Here is a 16,641-nt window from a genome sequence, read left to right as displayed (position 1 = left end):
ACAGACAATTGTACAGCTGTTCTACTTATACATGGAAAGGAAAAATCCTCTATCTCTAGGGGGTGAAATTAAAACTCTCAGGCTTGGAAACCTGTGGACAAAGATAAATGTTAGAGCACAGCAAGCATAGCTCTTGAGGACACAAGCTGAAAGAGACTTGGATATGCAGAAACATTCAGTTACTATTTACTACAGAATTAAATACCCCGTTCTAAAACTATTTCAGTATCTCTAAAAGCACATTCATTACCAAACTTACTTATATAAACATAGGGGCTCACTTTGAAATAAAAAAAACCATCAATTCACTGCTGGAAATAACAGGAAAAACATACTTAGTGTTGGTCCTTAAATATTTTTAAGGAGAGTTTGCAGAAGGGAGGGAACTCCCTGAACACCTCACTCCGCCTAAGTCCCCTTTCCCCGCTTTGCTAAATAAAAGTCTTCTGAAAGCCACGACAGCTCCTGTAACTTTAAACCTGGGCTGAGTTCATAATTTTAGTACTGACCAAACAGAGTGCAGAGGGCGGGTCTGGCTCTTCTTTTTGAGACCACCTTAGGCACGCTCCCCTCCCACCCCTTGGCTAAACAAAAAAATGCTGACTCCACTCAGATACTTTGCTTTAGCTGTATAGTTATCATCTGGGAAAACCTTCCCCCTTTAGCAACAGCAGCTAAAGGAATACTTGGAATACCGAAGTAGTTTTTGCAGTGATTTCTTTTTGCATTCTCAATTCTCGCCTGCCTCTAAAAAAGTTATCAGAATCTAAATCCATCTGGTCTCAGAACTGGAAAGCTCTTCTCTAAGCCAAGGAAAGATGTTTATTAAAGTTCAATTCTTCATCTTCATTCTAGGGAGTGTGCCTTTCATAGCACTTGCTGAAGAAGGTAAGAAAAAAACTTTGTTTAAAATTGTTTCCAGTGATTTCCTTTAATTTAACAGTTTGTGTGCTTACTAATAGGTGATACAATTGCTCTGTCCTGTTTATAAAACTCTTCCTTTTAATTCTTATGTTACCACTGAGCATATACTATGGTTGTAGCAGGAAAGAGGTGCATCAAAAGTTTTCAGACGGTTAGAGTTGTGCTCTATTAGAAAAGACTTCTGTGCATCTGTGCAAGGGAAGGAATAGTTTGGAAGCAGCCAGCGAAAACATTACATCAGCAGCCCTTGGAAGTGTCTTCGGTTTCACCATATAAAATATGCAGAGAAGACTGCAAGCAGTAATTTAGTTATAACAGAAATTTCGATGGTGAAACTGCCTGCTATGAAAGTCACCTATAAATCTTTCCGTTCAAGAATTTAACTTCTACGCTTAGAGGCATTACCACAACTTGGAACTCACGCCTTATCGAGAATTCTGCTAGTAATAATTTGGCCATAGGCAATATACTTAAGTGAGGGAAGCTAAAAGAGGAAGAACTATTACCTAAGACAGATTTGAGAAATGTTATGTATCTACCCAGGAAAAGTTGATTTTGTGAACTATTTCTTTTGAATTTTATAAGAAAAATACCAAATATACTTTAAAATGTAATAGATTTTAAGTCTTACTAAAGATAACGCAAAGAGTGATTTACTGACAGTAGTCAGAACTGTCCTGAACAGTACTTGATTCCAGGAACAGCACATTCAAGTTTAGTCTGGTTAGCATTTGACTCAGTCTGAATGAGCTGACCATCAGGCAACGGGCCCGATGGACGCCCGTGCAGACAGCATGCACAGCAAGCGTTGCTGCAGGACATGGGCATTCCCTGGGCCAGCTAACAGTTCTCTGAACACAGCGACCCGAAACTCAACCCACTAGTTTTCCAAAGGGTAAATCCACTTTTCTGAGTTGGATTTTGGGATGTGGCCTCATTTTAGCCTGGTGCCAACCAGTATCGTTCTGCTGGAAATAACGGCTTTATCAATATGCAGGATGGGTAGATATTGGCTTGCAACTTAATTGGCATTCCTGGTGTTCTTTGTGTCTCAAAGGTTGGAGTTACACTTCAGAATTTCACAGAAAATCTAAAACTGATCAATGCTAGTCAATTCTCAAATATTGCTTTTCTCTGTCCTAGAAACTTAAGGCTCAAATCACCGGCTCCCAGCTAGCTGATCCTTAGCAAGCACCAGTATTAAATATCCCCAAATTTACAGCCATTAACAAGAAGACAAAAAGAAACCACCATTTTACAGAATTATCTTAAGCAGTTTCTAGGATACCAGAACTTCAAGAAAAGACATCTTCCACCTTAAGGCTTTTGGGGAGTTTTCAAGGATATTTTCTCTCAACTCTGAGTTAAGGAGCCCAGCAATAATCAGGTTGAAACCCCGCGATGCAAAAAAGTTAAAGTATTTTAAGCAGAAGATTTCTGTTAAGAGTAGCACAAACCTAGGAAATCTTAACAGGAATTTTTGATCCCAAAGTCAGTAACTTGGTTTCCAACAGAAAGGATAAAGCTCTTTTAACTGGGTCGTGTAAAGCAATACAGAACAAAGCTGTGAAAGGATAAAACACAATACTGATGTGGAAAAGAAGAAAATTAATTCATTTCCTTCTTTATATGTGAGCTTCCAAGTAAAATTAATGACAGAAATTAGCAGAAATACAGAAAGAAAACCTAATAACAAATCTTACCTCACTGTCTACTTACAAACGCATTCATGTATACTTAGTATTATCCATTCCTGATTTAAATCCTGACTGAAAGAGCCAAGTATTTGGTCATACTTACCACCCAAGGACAGCCCTGAGCACCCTACACAACCTGATGAATTTTTAGACTAAAGCATTTCCTTTTGAATTACTAGGAGATACATATTTGTCTTTCTGTGATCCTGTTCAGCATATAAAAACCTCAGGCAAAGCCTAGCACACAGGATCAAAAGAAATGAAATGGAACTTAGCCTAAAATGTTTCTGGGCACAGCGTTAATCACATGATGAAAAGCACAAGTATTCCAATGAATGCTTTAGAGGCAACACATTTCCTGACTTGAAACCTTTCCTATGGTGCAAGTATCATTGCGGATAAGAGGATTACTCTGTAGGCTGTCACATAACATGAACAAAAATTAACATGATTGTTAACAAGTTTCCACATGTCACTTGAGCTGCATCAACTGCACATGTGCCTGATCTTAACCAGAGGCAAATACTAAGTAATGCCTCCTTATGCAAGCCTCGAAATAAAGCAGGTCTATGCTAGGTCGCATTACTTTACATTGGGTTTGGTCTCAAGGTTAGCACGTGGACAGGTAGGGTAATTGAGATGAAAAGGTTTTTACGTGGTAAGAAAGGAAATTGAAGTTTGCAGACTTCCGTGTTTGACTGTAAAGCTTTCTAAATTTTTCAAAATCAGAAACTAGGATTGAAAAATTGCAAGAAAAGGTTTTTCCAAATGTATCTTGATCTACCCAATTGCCACTGCCAGTTCAGTAGTGAAGATAAACAGTGATGTTAGGCACCTCTAAACTCTTCTGAAAAAACAAATCCTGTAACTGCAGGTAAGAGAGAAAGTGAACAACCAAAACAAAGACTCACATGTGAGTGCAAACGGGAATGAAAAGCTAGGCTTGTGTCTGTGGTATTTTCAGTTATTAGAGCAAATAAACCATGACTTTAAGACATCTTTTTGCTACAGTATTTCACATAGCATTTTGCTACAATTTCTGCAGAGATACACTCATTTCCTTATGCCTAAAATCTTCCCTCCAGTTTTGGCAGAACTGAGGCCTCTCCCTCAGAGGTCAGATCTGTCAGTAAGGTCCGAAGTAAGGGACCTGCAGAAGGTTGCAGCTCTCCATACACACAGCCGCAGCTCTTCATACATACGATCACTGCTCCATAAATGCCCCAGGAGACTTTCCCCTAGGCCTGCTGCCCCACCGCACTGCCTGCTCTGGCTCTTCTGCCCCGATGGAGCACGCGGGACTTCCACCCTGCATCCGGCTGCATCGTGGATGAGTGCACTTTTGCGTGCCTCTGTATGTGCCTCTCGACGACTATATTAGCTGGATATGAATCTAGCTGTACATATCCCATACCCAAGATTTAATTACCACAAAAACATCTCACTAAATCTCAGTTAGTGGGCCTGCAAATTAGTCAGTGCACGTTGCAGCGTCTTGGTAAAAAGATCAGCAAAGAGCACATTTTTCATTGGAAAAGCCGGGATGCTTGTGCACCCATTTCTCAAAACCTAGGAGTTAAGTTTTTGAATCTGTGTAATTTTGTACAGAAAGGAAACGGTCATATTTAAAAGCTCACAAGTGGGCCTTTCATTAACTCAGGTGGCACAGTAAAAACGGGAAACAGAGGCTGGATTCTCAGCTCCTGTAATTCAATAGCTTCCACTGAAACCATACATTTACCCTAGATCTAGCACTTCTAAACCATCTGCAGAAATATAAGCAGCTGACAACCTAGGGAGATAAAAGAACATATTAGTAGATAATCAAAAAATAGTAAAGCAATGTTAGCCCACAGTGTACAGGCTGTGGCCTCTGACAGAAGCACCCAGTGTTTCCTCCTTGTGTCATCTGAGGCAAACCATGCATGCGTACCACAGAAATAACTACTGTTTGCCCAGCTCTAACATAAAGTCTCTGTCTCAGTTGTTTGTTGTGTTGGTTTGTTTGCTTTTTGTCTGAGTGCGGTCAGGGACTACAGGATGGAACCCAGATGCTGCCAGGTCCTGCTCTGCCCCTGCATCCCGGATCCATGCTGCAGGCAGGCAGCCTCCAGGCGGCCTCCGCCGCTCTGCGGGCACACAAACCCCATCCGCAGCTCGAGTTAAGGCAGCAGCACAGCTCCTTTAGCTGGGTGGTGTGCAGCTTGGTCCTTGTTATTTGGTAACAAAACACACGATTGGGAATACAGGGGCGCTGGGAAGTTTAAAGAAAAATGAGAAAAATTATTAAACAAATTTGTGATTTATTTCCAACTCACTGTCTCAGATGCCTGGCCAAAGACTTAAAAGGAAACAAACCGTGGTGTTGTGTACGCTCTCCTGTTGCTTTATGATTGCCTCATGCTTGTCCACCATTGTATTTCTTGATTTTAAAGACTACAACATCCAGCATAAATTGTATCAAAAATCCTTTACAAGGGTACAATTCAGCCGCACACCCCATTTCAGGCAAGCAGGCACTTTATTCACAGGACTTGAGTAGTACACGAGCTGCTGCTAGATGTCTAAAGGGGATATACTTCATTCCAAATACATATTAAAATGTTTTTATGACTATGAAACCCATCCAAATATTAGCTTGTGTATTATTAGTTAGGATGAATGTCAGACTAAACATATTTGAATGGCTCTCGCTTGCTGGCAACATTACATTGTGTGGCAATCCACAGCAACTAGCCAAGAACCATTGTGAACAAAATTAAAGGCCAACCAGTTTCTAGTTCTAGTGTTTAGCATACATATTTCAAAGAAATGAGTTAGGAAATGATCACACAAACAGTTCCGCTGACAGATTTAAGGGGCTAGCAACCTTTGTGATGGTTGTGATAAACCACCCCAGGAAGTAGCTTCCTCGAGCTGGCAGCTGTAAGAGGGGATAGCTATGGCCTCGGAGTTTTTGGCAGGAAGTGAATCAGAGAAAAAGATTCTTTTATTACTGTATCCAAAGTAATTTCTTAATTCCTTTCATCTGTATTCACAGACCACCATATTTGGACACAGACTGTCTGCTTTCTGCTGCATACCCTGTAAAATTTGTCGATCCACTGCATGAAATCCTGTACTTTTCTCCTTGTCAACCTGAGGTCCCTTGGAGAGTCCCAGCCCCAACACTCCTTCCCTTCCAGCCCTGCCGTGATAAACAGTACCGCAGTGCTGCAGTTTTAGGTGATCCAAATGAGCCCAGAATGATCCAAAAGAGACTCACACCCTGATCACATACCTCCAGTCTTGTTGCCCCCGTCAGACCTTTACTGCTCAGAAAACAGAACATTGCTCATAGGACTGCAGCAGGGCAACCTTGTGGTTGGTTGTGGGGCAGCAGAAATCATCCTTAAGAAAGTGGTTTTTTAGACAGGTTCATGAGAGAGCAACTCTGAGGTCAGTGTACACAGTGGACAATCAGTGACACAGCAACATTATTAAAATCAGAAGCCTTAGAAGACTTAGTTCTACACGAATAGTTTAGAAAGAAATATCCCATAATGGAGTTAGATACTGTTTTCCTTAACCACAGCTTTGTGGCCAACTTTATCATAATAGAAAAAGCTTAGTAAGTTACCACCTTTTCCTCCTGTGGCTTTGTCTCATAACTTTGGTTGTGGGTCACATACGTGTAAGTAAGCACACGAAGAGCAGCTGATTTTCCTTTACATCTGCCCCGGTTAAAATGTGCTTTTTGTTTTGCCTTCCTGAGGGTATCCACGTATGGACAATGTACAATATATTGCAGCATGCAGAAGATGCGATTTACTTTAGAAACAGCTGAGTGTTTCCTTGCTACTCTGCACTGTAGATTTAAACTCTGGCTTAGTTTCTCTGGCTAACCCAGTCATAGCAATAGAAACCAGCTGCAGCAGGGTGTGGTGACCAAAGGAAATGGTTCTGAAAATTCAGCAAAATGTTGTCATCATGAGCCACACGGAATAGACGAACAAAGTCAGTTGTGCTCTAAATAAGGTTTAACCAAATCCTTCCTTGTACATCATGGATGAGTTTTCAACTGGCAAGCACTTGTCTGAGTTCAAAGTATTTTTGTCATCCAGCCTCCTCCGCTACAAAGAGCAAAGCCGGCCAATCTTTGCATAGGGAAGCAGCAATAAGCACTCCAGGATTTTGTTAGACAGAGTGTACTTTCTCCTGAACAATACAAAGTCTAAGCACTTAAACATATTTCAGGACATTTCTTTATGAGGGCATGACACACTAATCCAACTTCCAAAAAACCAACAGGAATAAAAAAAAGTAAATGCTGTGGCCCCAAACGGGCTGAAGATACAAAGTTCCGAGGACACCGCAGATGCAATGAATTTTGCAGGAGCCACAGGTGCAAACGAGAATTGCAGATCTCACATTAAGGAAATCCTTTGCTTTGCAAAATGTGAAAATTTTAACTGTCCAGATGCTCAAAACTCAGAACACAAATAAAGAGAACCCAGTATATTTTATTCTTCAAAAGCTCAAATTTTCAGAATAAGTCCAAAAAAATGTGTACCCTGGATTTGGCAGTGTTGAAACATTTCACAGGAAAAAGAACCTATATGCTTTTCTATATGCCTTAAAACCAACCAACCAACACAACAACAACAAACTCTGAAATACAATAAAAGAAAAATAATAGAAAACTACTTTGGGAAGTAAAGTAAATTGCTGAAGTAGGTCTGGGAGGTAGGTACTCCTGTATTTGGGGTACATTTAAAAATGAAGATGAAGCCGAACAACAGAAAACAGAATTGTATTTGAAAACTACAATACTACCACTCAGAAATTATGTATTCAAAAGGAAGATACCTTATGAAATTATACATTTTTGTTAAGCTCCCACCACCAGGAACAGAAGTTCCCACTGAACTACAACTGAACAAGATTCCAATAGTGAGATAATGGATAAGGTATGGGTAAAAATAAACTTGAATTTTAAAATCAAAACCATTATTTGACAGTTACCCTGTTTTTTTTAAACTGTTATAAATAACTGAAAACATATATATGTATATATATTTAATAAGAGCAGAGGTGAAAGGAAAAATAAAAACTCTTTCAGCTCTTACTAGAGAGACCCCTTTAAAGTTAGCAATTTTTACCTACTGGTAAGAATTTTGTCATATTGCAGAGAAGGAAACAGTCTATTTTGAGGGCTTCCTACCTCAAGGACAAAGCTAAAATATTGGCTTAAAACTGCCTTTGCTCACTGGCATCTGGGTTTACTCAGACTGCTGGGAAAGAAAGGAGATCCTCCAACATTCTTCTTCTTCAAAAGTATCTTTGTTGTTTTTGGAGATACCTGAAAGAAATGCTAACTGACAACATTTTTACAACTCACTCTCCTTTCCAGCACAACCACTGTGATTTGAAAGCAAAACTAGGTTTTTCTAGTAAACTGTCGCTCTATGAATAACAATGAGTAGTGAGCTCATCTTTCCCTAAGTGGGTCATGGGATGCTTACCCACACAACGTTTTCAAAGCAGTATTAAACTTTTAAGGACATCAGATTTTCTCCTAGTGTGAGAAGTTGCAGCCTGATAGCAGCTGGGGACTTTGAACTGAAATGCACCCAGCTGGAACTTGGGCAGAAAGAGATGCAATGATGAATTCACATCTGCAGCAATGTATAGCTGCAAACAGAAGAGGCCACAGCAGTATCTGCAGACAAAACCGGCACTGTGAGGCAATGTTTTTATTTACAGCCTCCTGTAAGGTACTGATAAGAACATTTACAGCAGTACTTAACCCTATGGCTCTTGCTACATTTGGCCCACATCAGATGAAGCCAACAAAGCACACACACCCTTACGTTGACATTCTCTTGGTATATACGCCTTGTCCTGGGTAGAGGGAAAGAAGTTTCATATCTAGTAGATTCTCTCAAATTTCATTTAAATATTTAAAAAAAACTTAGAAAGCTTGAAGCTAAATTTAGATGCCTTTTCCCAGGGCTGTTTTCGCCCTCCCTTTAATTCTCCCTCCCCACACCGTATTGATCTGAAATCAAAGGGTTGCTTGTTACAGTCAAGCAACCAATGCTGGCTTATTCTTGCAAAGGCACCTGAGAAAGCTAGCCTTTTTACACTGCTTTTACTCTCTCATGTAAGGTGCCAGAGTCCATCACGTCTCTTTCAATACGCTATAGCATCTAAGAACCCACAAAGTTCAGAACAAACCAACACTGCTTTCAGTTTATCTAGCTTCAGTTTCCAAGGATTTGCCTGGCCTTGAGCTTACTGCAGCTTTCTCTGACAAAGAGCTGTCCGGTCTCTGCTATCCCTTCCTACAAATGCAGGACACTGATAACAAATCAGCTCCCAGCCTTCTGATGGCAGCTCAGCAGCGTGTTTACCTACACACCACCATCTAGACCACATCTGTCCAGACACTGTCCATAAAACAAACCTGGAAATACAATCCTGGGACCACTCTCCAGCAAACACAGGACCTCAGCTTTAAGGCAGTATTATTCAGAGTGGGCAGGGCTGGAACAAGACCCACGTATTGGTAGAAATCAGGTCAATCTGTGAGTGTTACGAAGTTAATATGGAAGCCTTATTATTCTAGTTTCCTTTTACAGTTAAGAAAAGCACTTCCAGAGGATGACCCAAATCTCAGGAGAGCTGAATCACCCTCTGGAAGTATTTACCTTTCTTTACGGACTGTAAGAGAAGGGCACAGACCTTATTTAAGCACCTTCATAAGAACCTAAAATTAGGTCAGATCAATCTGGGCCATTACCTTTCGTCAGTCACTGTATCCTGAGGGAAATGTGCTGAAATAGATTTCCTACATGCTGCTGGTCACCAAGAACCTTTGATAACTTCACCACACAAAGAATAATTATTTTCACGATTCTTTGTGATGTTCACTAGTTCTCTGCACCTTTGCTCTATGACACTGTTTCCTTTCCTGCCTTCACTGTCAGGTAATTCTTCAGGGCTGAGAGCTACTGCCTTGCCCAGGGTATAATTAGCTTCCCTGAGTGAGCTGCTTGTTTTTAACATACTAAACTTATTTCACTTTCCATCTGGGTTTTTTCTCTGGTAATTGGTTTTCTCCATCTGTGCTTATTTTGTCACTAGTGAATAAATGATTTTTTCATTTCTGCCTGGGATCACAAACTTACCTGATCCATACAATTCATGTTGTTTAGCTCTACTGCAATTTCTTTCTTTACATTTAACATACACATACCATAATCCCAATATTCTAACTTAAAGGCTTTACTGTATAAACCAAGCCTGAGGATTATTGAATAGTGCCATACCTTAAAATGGCCTGATATTTTAGATGGCTAATGAACATGCCTGGAAGTAAAGCCCCATAAATGCTTGTGATCAAAAATGATGAAAACATTATTTTTACCATATAACTTAGACCCTGTTTGGTTCTAGTAGTTCCATGAATTATAAGGGCATTTTTGGGAGTCTGGCTGGCTTATTTAGCCAGCTATATTAGGCTTCATGTTGGCATAACATGAATACACTTTCTTCATCTGTTAGTGCCTCTAGTACTATTTTCACACCCTTCTTTTGGCTCTTAAATAGAAAGTGTATCTGTATGCAGGTTTATAAATAACAATATAAAATATAAAGTTCTTATTACTTAAGTAAATATGGATTTAGAAATACACGTTTAGATCAGTGTTTAGTATTTTGGGGAAGGGACAAAGCTCTTGGTCTTGTATTGCTAGAGATTGATGACAAAATAATTTGGTTCAAATACTAGTTTTGGGAACAAGAAAAATATTTGCAAGTTTCCAATAGAATTCAGTGGCAAATGGAAATGGAGATTATATTTACTTATTTATTTTAATGTCAGGTAACTCTTCTGCATGAAATGTTTCCTTTAAAAAGGCTGGTGCATTTTGTTAATTAGTTTCAAAATGAAATATTTTGTTTTCATTTGAAAGTACATTTTACATTTAAAGAAGGCTTTTCAAAATTAAATAAAGGTTAAATGGAACTCAAGTTAAAGAAAAATAATTCAAGTGATTATATGTACAGCTGATACAAATTGATTTTAATTTTTTCTCATTTTGACACAGTAAAATGCCCATTCTTTCCAATTTTTCAGCCACAGAACAAAAATTCTGTTTAGTTGCCTCTAAATCAAATACAGCATGAGTGTAATGCATTTAGAAGTATAAATATTAAAGTCTTTTATAAGAAATAGAAATAGTCTAACTACTGAGAACTGGTCTAATTAGTCAGTAATAGTCTACATTCAAATGCAGAAGAGGTGAGGATGTTTTCAGGTCACTAAATAAGAGAAAATAGTAGAAACAGTGCTTAATATTTAATTAAACAATAGACACCTCATGAATATTTCTCATATTTCTAATAAAATTTTTGAGTAAAATTCTCTTATTAAATAACTTGTGAATATTGTCATCTCCCTCCCTGAGTCAACTCTCCAGCACTACTAAGTTTTCCAAACACAGAGGTATGAAGAGTACTGTATCAAACTATTCTATTCAACAGCAGAAATGCTATGGTATAAACTACCTTGCAAAGGAAAAAAGGATTAGATATTTTGTTCATAATTAACCTATTTGCAGCCGACAATGGTTACCTTATATACACCACAGGTAAATGATGTGTGAGTATCCAGGGTTTTCTCCAACACCTCTCCCTGCAAATCTCTCTGCTGCTTGAAGGGAACGAACATGGCTCTCGTTCACATAACCTTCAGCTACCATTGCAATATTTCCTTACAGTAGATCAGTATTATGCTGAAAAAATGGTAAATGATAAACTGGGTTTTAATGAATTTGGACTTTTGCCCCAGCTGTTGAAATAAAAGTTTGGTGCAAAATTTGAATGTTGGAAATAATTAGCCGGAAGTTTTAGGTTTTTATGCCTGATGTTTTTGCTCAGGAGAACGTCTGTCTATTATTAGTTCTTTGCTTAAATTTAAACACTGGTATCTGGAATTAGCAGAAGTCTCATGCCCCAGGCAACAGCAAAACAAGCAGCTTCACCTCCTAGCTTTACAGTCATGGTGAATTAAAAACTCCCAAGAGATATCACCCTACACTAACATCATAATGTGTATGGTCATAGTTTTGTGAGTCAGCATGCAACTTAGTCAAATGATGTGTGTACTTCCAACATTTTCTTGATAACTGCCAGTTATCTTCATGTACACATATTTTTTGTGTTATACCTTGTTATGTCTCATTTTCCCTATTGATGCTATTTAGCCATATTTGTGAGAAATGGTTTAGGTCAAAATTAAGTGTTTGTTATACCAAAGAGCATGGATGACATATAGGTCTAGAACAAAAAAGGAGACTTAAAAAAAAAACCAAATAGAATTACAGCAGATAAGGTTTGCAACGTTAAAAAGCCTCTCATGTGTAGTAATACTTTTTTAAACTATAGCTATACCCATAAACATTAAAGGCAGTACTAAAAAATAAAGGTGGTGGCTGGGACTATGCTGAAAGATGGGAGAAAGCTCTTACTACTTTAGAAAAGCAAAGATGCTTAAAGCAATTCATCCAGATATATATACTAATACTTGAAGTATGGAGTAGTTGCATTCACCTGTACAGAGGGGATGACTTCTATTGAATAAAAATTTCCCTTGGAAAAAGTGTTTAGTGTTCAACCCTCGCACAACACAGAAACACTATAAGCGATGTGTGCTTAAGTTCTGTCCTACAGCTTTCTGTAAGAATATAGATGAAGCCAGGAAGTCAGTCCAAATAATTTTGCAAGCCCAAGTGCAAAGGTAGGCAGATTGAGTGCTACCTATATATATATCATGTTTAACATAATTTAGATGTCAAAGTAGCCAGAACATGCAGCTATCAAGTAAAATTCTAACAAAGATCCATCTTTAATTTTCTAAAATTTTATTCAGCAAGTGCAATTCTAGAAGGAGAAGAAAGTGCAACAATTGATTTCAAAGACAGAAATGACACAGAGTTTGAAGAATTACCAACCCTGGTGAGTATCAGTCTAAATAACGGTTGCTTTCCATTACCCTGATTTCACAGTCCTGGTTTTGACTCATTGCTTAGATTTTAAACAATCATAAATTATAGAGAAAAACTCTGAGTTATAAAATAAAAAAGACCATATGCTGATGCTTTTGCTTTGCAAGCAAGTAGGTTGAAGGCGACAAAGCTGAAAACATTTTTGGCAGTTCACCTGTGCTGCAGAAAATGTTCATAACCTGCTTCTTTATTGCCATTTGCCTCTTCTAACTCCCTGTCTCTCTGTTAGCTCCTGTGAAACCAAACTGACAAACAATCAGACAAAAAAAAAACACACAAAAACACAAAATCAAAAAGAACAGGCAGGTCTGCAACCTTCTGCAGTCTTCTCCTGCACTTTTGTAGTCCTGTTGAGAATTCATCTGATCTATAAAGTTTCTGTCAGGAAAGACAAATCAGCTTGCTTTGGGTTTTGTCACTCTTCATAAGGGACACAAAGATGACAGGCGATGGCTAGAAATTCATGTTCAGGGCACTTGGCAGATCAAGACATTTAAATGCATACTTAGACTGAACATACTGTGGTTTTCTTTCCCCTCTGTTTTTCCCCCAACTCTTTTAGCTGCCCACAAGTCTACACAGTGTAACAAATCTCTTGCAGTTTGGACAACTAATGACCACAGAAAGTGCATTTGCCCTGCCTGAAGACAGTGACAATTCTACGGACTATGAAGTTAACACTGAAAGTGTTGATGGTAAAAAAAAAAAAAATTAATTTTCCATTTTAATACATTGCAATCTTACGTCCTCTACTAAACATATATCTGGAAAATTCAAATACCAAGTTTAAGCTGCTCTCAAATGCAAATTCAATTCCAGAATTAAAGAACTGTACTAAAAAGATTTTGTACAAGTTTCCATGCACAAAAAGAACATAAACTGATCTGACTTAAATTCCACTAGTGCATATTAGATATAACCATTTCATTAGATTTTAGTTTGTGTTTCTATAACTTCAAGGAGCTCCTCGCATTCACTCTTGAGCTTTTCATTCGCTCAGTCCCTGTCCCAACAAAAGAGCAGCCTATTATGCAGCTCTCATACTATTGTGATGTAGCTGATAAAAGTGTTCCTTGGATATGTCATTGTGAACTGGGATGCAGAACTTGGTGTAAAGCACCAAAGTAATTATTCTCTTTCTGACTTTACAGGTGGACTGGGTGGGGAGAAACCAGAGAAAACTGAGAAAGGTATTAAAATAATTGATTATAAAGACAAGGGAGAGCTCAATTGTCAGCTCATACCCTTCTTGAAGGCATTAGCTATGCCCATGCTATTCTTAAAAATAATGTCAGGAGGAGCCATGGTACAACCCCTGATCTGCCTCCTCCTGTTGACACGATCATTGTCTCTTTTCATCACGTCTTTGCAGAGCCCTGCAGCCCAAAGGCACATTTGCAGGCCTATAGTCTACACAGACTATCAATCACTGTATGGATGGCTTTGCAGGTCTCAGTGCACAGAACAGACCATCTCAGTGACTTCAGCAAGTTTTCAATCTAGCACAAATGCTACAAAAAAAAACAACAAACCAAAACAAGGAAAACTGCTGAACTTATCAAATCCACCTGAGAGTTCACAAGAAACAAGGAAATCTACACCAAGGACTGGGCTGCAGCAGAAAAGTGTCAGTTCTGTCTCTAGCCCCTGTTATCAATGGTCTCCATGGGAAACAAGTTAACATACCCAATTTCTTCTTGTAGGTGGTCTGGAAACAATTGCACTTGTTGGAATAATTATTGGAATCATAGTAGCTGTTGGAATCCTTGCAGGAATCATAATCGCTGTTGTAAGGAAGATGTCAGGCAGGTACTCGTAAGTAAATTGTTAATCAGGCTTTTCAAATAAGCAGAATCTTCTGAGCAAGGTCACAGGAATAGCTTCTGAACTTTCTAATACTTCCAGTTTGTGAAAAGTAGCCTGTTCAGAAAGAGCTGCCAATGTACTGTGAGTGCTTTACGTCCCCTGTGAGACACTTCAGAAAGACCTGTCACACATTGCATGCACACTCTCATAATGCCTCACCAGGTGCAGCAGTTTGGAGTTAGTCTACCACACATACATGAAGCTCACTACAAAGAATTGAAGGACCAAGTTCTAGAAGTGCTGGACAACATGTGAACACTGACAAGTGACCTTTGTCTTAATAATCTGGATATTTATGGAAGCTAATACCAGTAAGATTCATTGCTGCCACTCAATCAAAAATGCTTTACAAATTTTAGAGTAGTTAAAAAACAAACAAAAAAACTCACATTGCATTTAACAAATACTATTCACTCGGCATTAGTCAGTGGGCAGTAAACGAATACTTCCAGTAACAGGGATAGGAGAAAATAAATTACGAACTGGGAGGAGAAATACAGAGGTGACGGGAAAGACAGGCAAGGGGAGGAAAACAGATCACATACCTAACATTTGGGTAACTTCATGAAAAACAATAAAATGTCTTCATGGCTTTTTTTTCTTTTTTTTTTTTTTTCTTCTCTTTCTTTACAGGCCCTGAAAATAGTTGAAAAAGCAACCAAGCCATTCTATGCCAGTAAATACATAGCAAGTGCTTCTTACTTTATAAGAACTAAAGACTATTCCTGTATTGGTGTGAGAAGATGATCCATGGAAAATATGGCTGAAGAATTCCAGATCTATGGGGATCCCACACAACGCTCCCAAACACTATTTTTTACAGACTACAGAGAATGGAACATTCGCATAGGATTTTTATTAACCAGGAGTTTACTAGAAGAATGAAAAAAGATTATTCAGTAGGAAAAAACTCCAGCAGCAATGACATTTACATCTGAAATATGATTTGCAGGTAATGTATGCTAGCTGAATTTTAAACGCTGCTGGCAAAGACTATTTCACATCACATTTTATGCATTTCTTTAAAAAACATATCCAGAATCTTTTCTGTCAAGTGTTTTGGCTGGTTAAGTGCTTATGGCATGTTCATCCAGTGAACGTATAGTTTGGCAAGATATTAAATTTCTTATCAAAAAGAAGGAATTGCTTCAGAGAGAACCAATTATATACAAATTCAGAAAACGTTCGGTACTGGAAGCTAAAATCTTTTCACTATTGATACTGATTTTTTGCTGTTGATACTTACGTTATTGTGTGGCAAAGTGTGATAGGTCCAGCTGGAACTGACCTACCAACTGAAAGCTTGTGCATCTGACTGCTGCGACAAGAATTTCCTGCCTCCTCTTGTTGCAGAGACACAGGGATTGAAACACACATCCTGAATTAAAGGGTGCTTGGAAAATACCCAGTTTTGATGGGTCAACTTTAACCAGTTACTCAGCACGCTTTAGAGCTGATGTGTAAAAGCTTTTGAATTAATGTATATGTGTTTTCTTTATAACTGTTTCATTTTCCAACAGTGTAGCCTGCTTGATTACATGTGCACGACACTAGATTCGAGCATATTAGTAAGGTATAAAGCATCTTTGGACTCTACAGCTTTCCACTAAGGCATATTAAGTGCAGAAGCACCTGAACATGCAGAGTTCAGAGTAAAAGCTTTGCATGCCAAATGGCTGCAATGCATTGTGTTTTCTAAACTAAGGCATTAAATGTTCGGTGTAAAAATCACTAAAATCCATATGGTCAATATGTATTAAACAATTTATCTAGATATGTTTTTCTGTTTCTTCCTTGTGCCATGAACTTTCATATCAATCTGATCTTTGGAAAGAAAATACAATGCAAATTATGTCGTGTTTTAGAGTAATTGTTCTCTATTTTTTTAATTTCCTCAATAGCTTTGCTACTTGTCTTGTCAATTCTGACACATTTGACACGTTGATAACACCTGAAACATTTAATCTGTATCAAAGCTAAACATGAGAAAAAATAATTTAGAGTCTTTTAGCACTGTTCTTATGCTCATGTGGTGGGGATGATGAGTTTATAAACTGCAGAAGGAGTAGGAAGAAAGTAAGACGAGAGACTAGTAAATACGA

The 16,641-nt window shown here is 38.4% G+C and overlaps 2 protein-coding genes across 9 annotated transcripts in view; one reads left to right on the top strand and one right to left on the bottom strand.

Moving 5' to 3' along the window:
* The window catches only part of LRRC38 (leucine rich repeat containing 38), a 72,938-nt gene that overhangs the window by 43,599 nt on the left and 12,698 nt on the right, over nucleotides 1-16,641 (bottom strand). The gene's annotated exons all lie outside the window — the stretch shown is intronic.
* PDPN (podoplanin) lies at nucleotides 519-16,313 on the top strand. 8 transcript variants are annotated; one of them, XM_013187886.3, is made up of 6 exons: nucleotides 536-888; nucleotides 12,538-12,623; nucleotides 13,275-13,368; nucleotides 13,825-13,863; nucleotides 14,377-14,488; nucleotides 15,173-16,313. In XM_013187886.3, exons 1-6 carry the CDS (start codon nucleotides 819-821, stop codon nucleotides 15,177-15,179), a joined length of 408 nt encoding a protein of 135 aa, XP_013043340.1. In that variant the 5' UTR covers nucleotides 536-818; the 3' UTR covers nucleotides 15,180-16,313. The 8 variants fall into 8 exon arrangements, with proteins under 8 accessions (XP_047923659.1, XP_047923657.1, XP_047923656.1 ...); XM_013187883.3 differs by having other exon boundaries at nucleotides 537-888; nucleotides 13,236-13,368; nucleotides 14,377-14,478; XM_013187882.3 differs by having other exon boundaries at nucleotides 542-888; nucleotides 13,236-13,368.

The sequence above is a fragment of the Anser cygnoides genome, chromosome 23 (assembly GCF_040182565.1).
Source record: "Anser cygnoides isolate HZ-2024a breed goose chromosome 23, Taihu_goose_T2T_genome, whole genome shotgun sequence".
Lineage (NCBI taxonomy): Eukaryota > Metazoa > Chordata > Aves > Anseriformes > Anatidae > Anser > Anser cygnoides.
The sequence above is the reverse complement of the archived record's forward strand: the minus strand, read 5'-3'. Positions and strand labels throughout refer to the sequence as shown.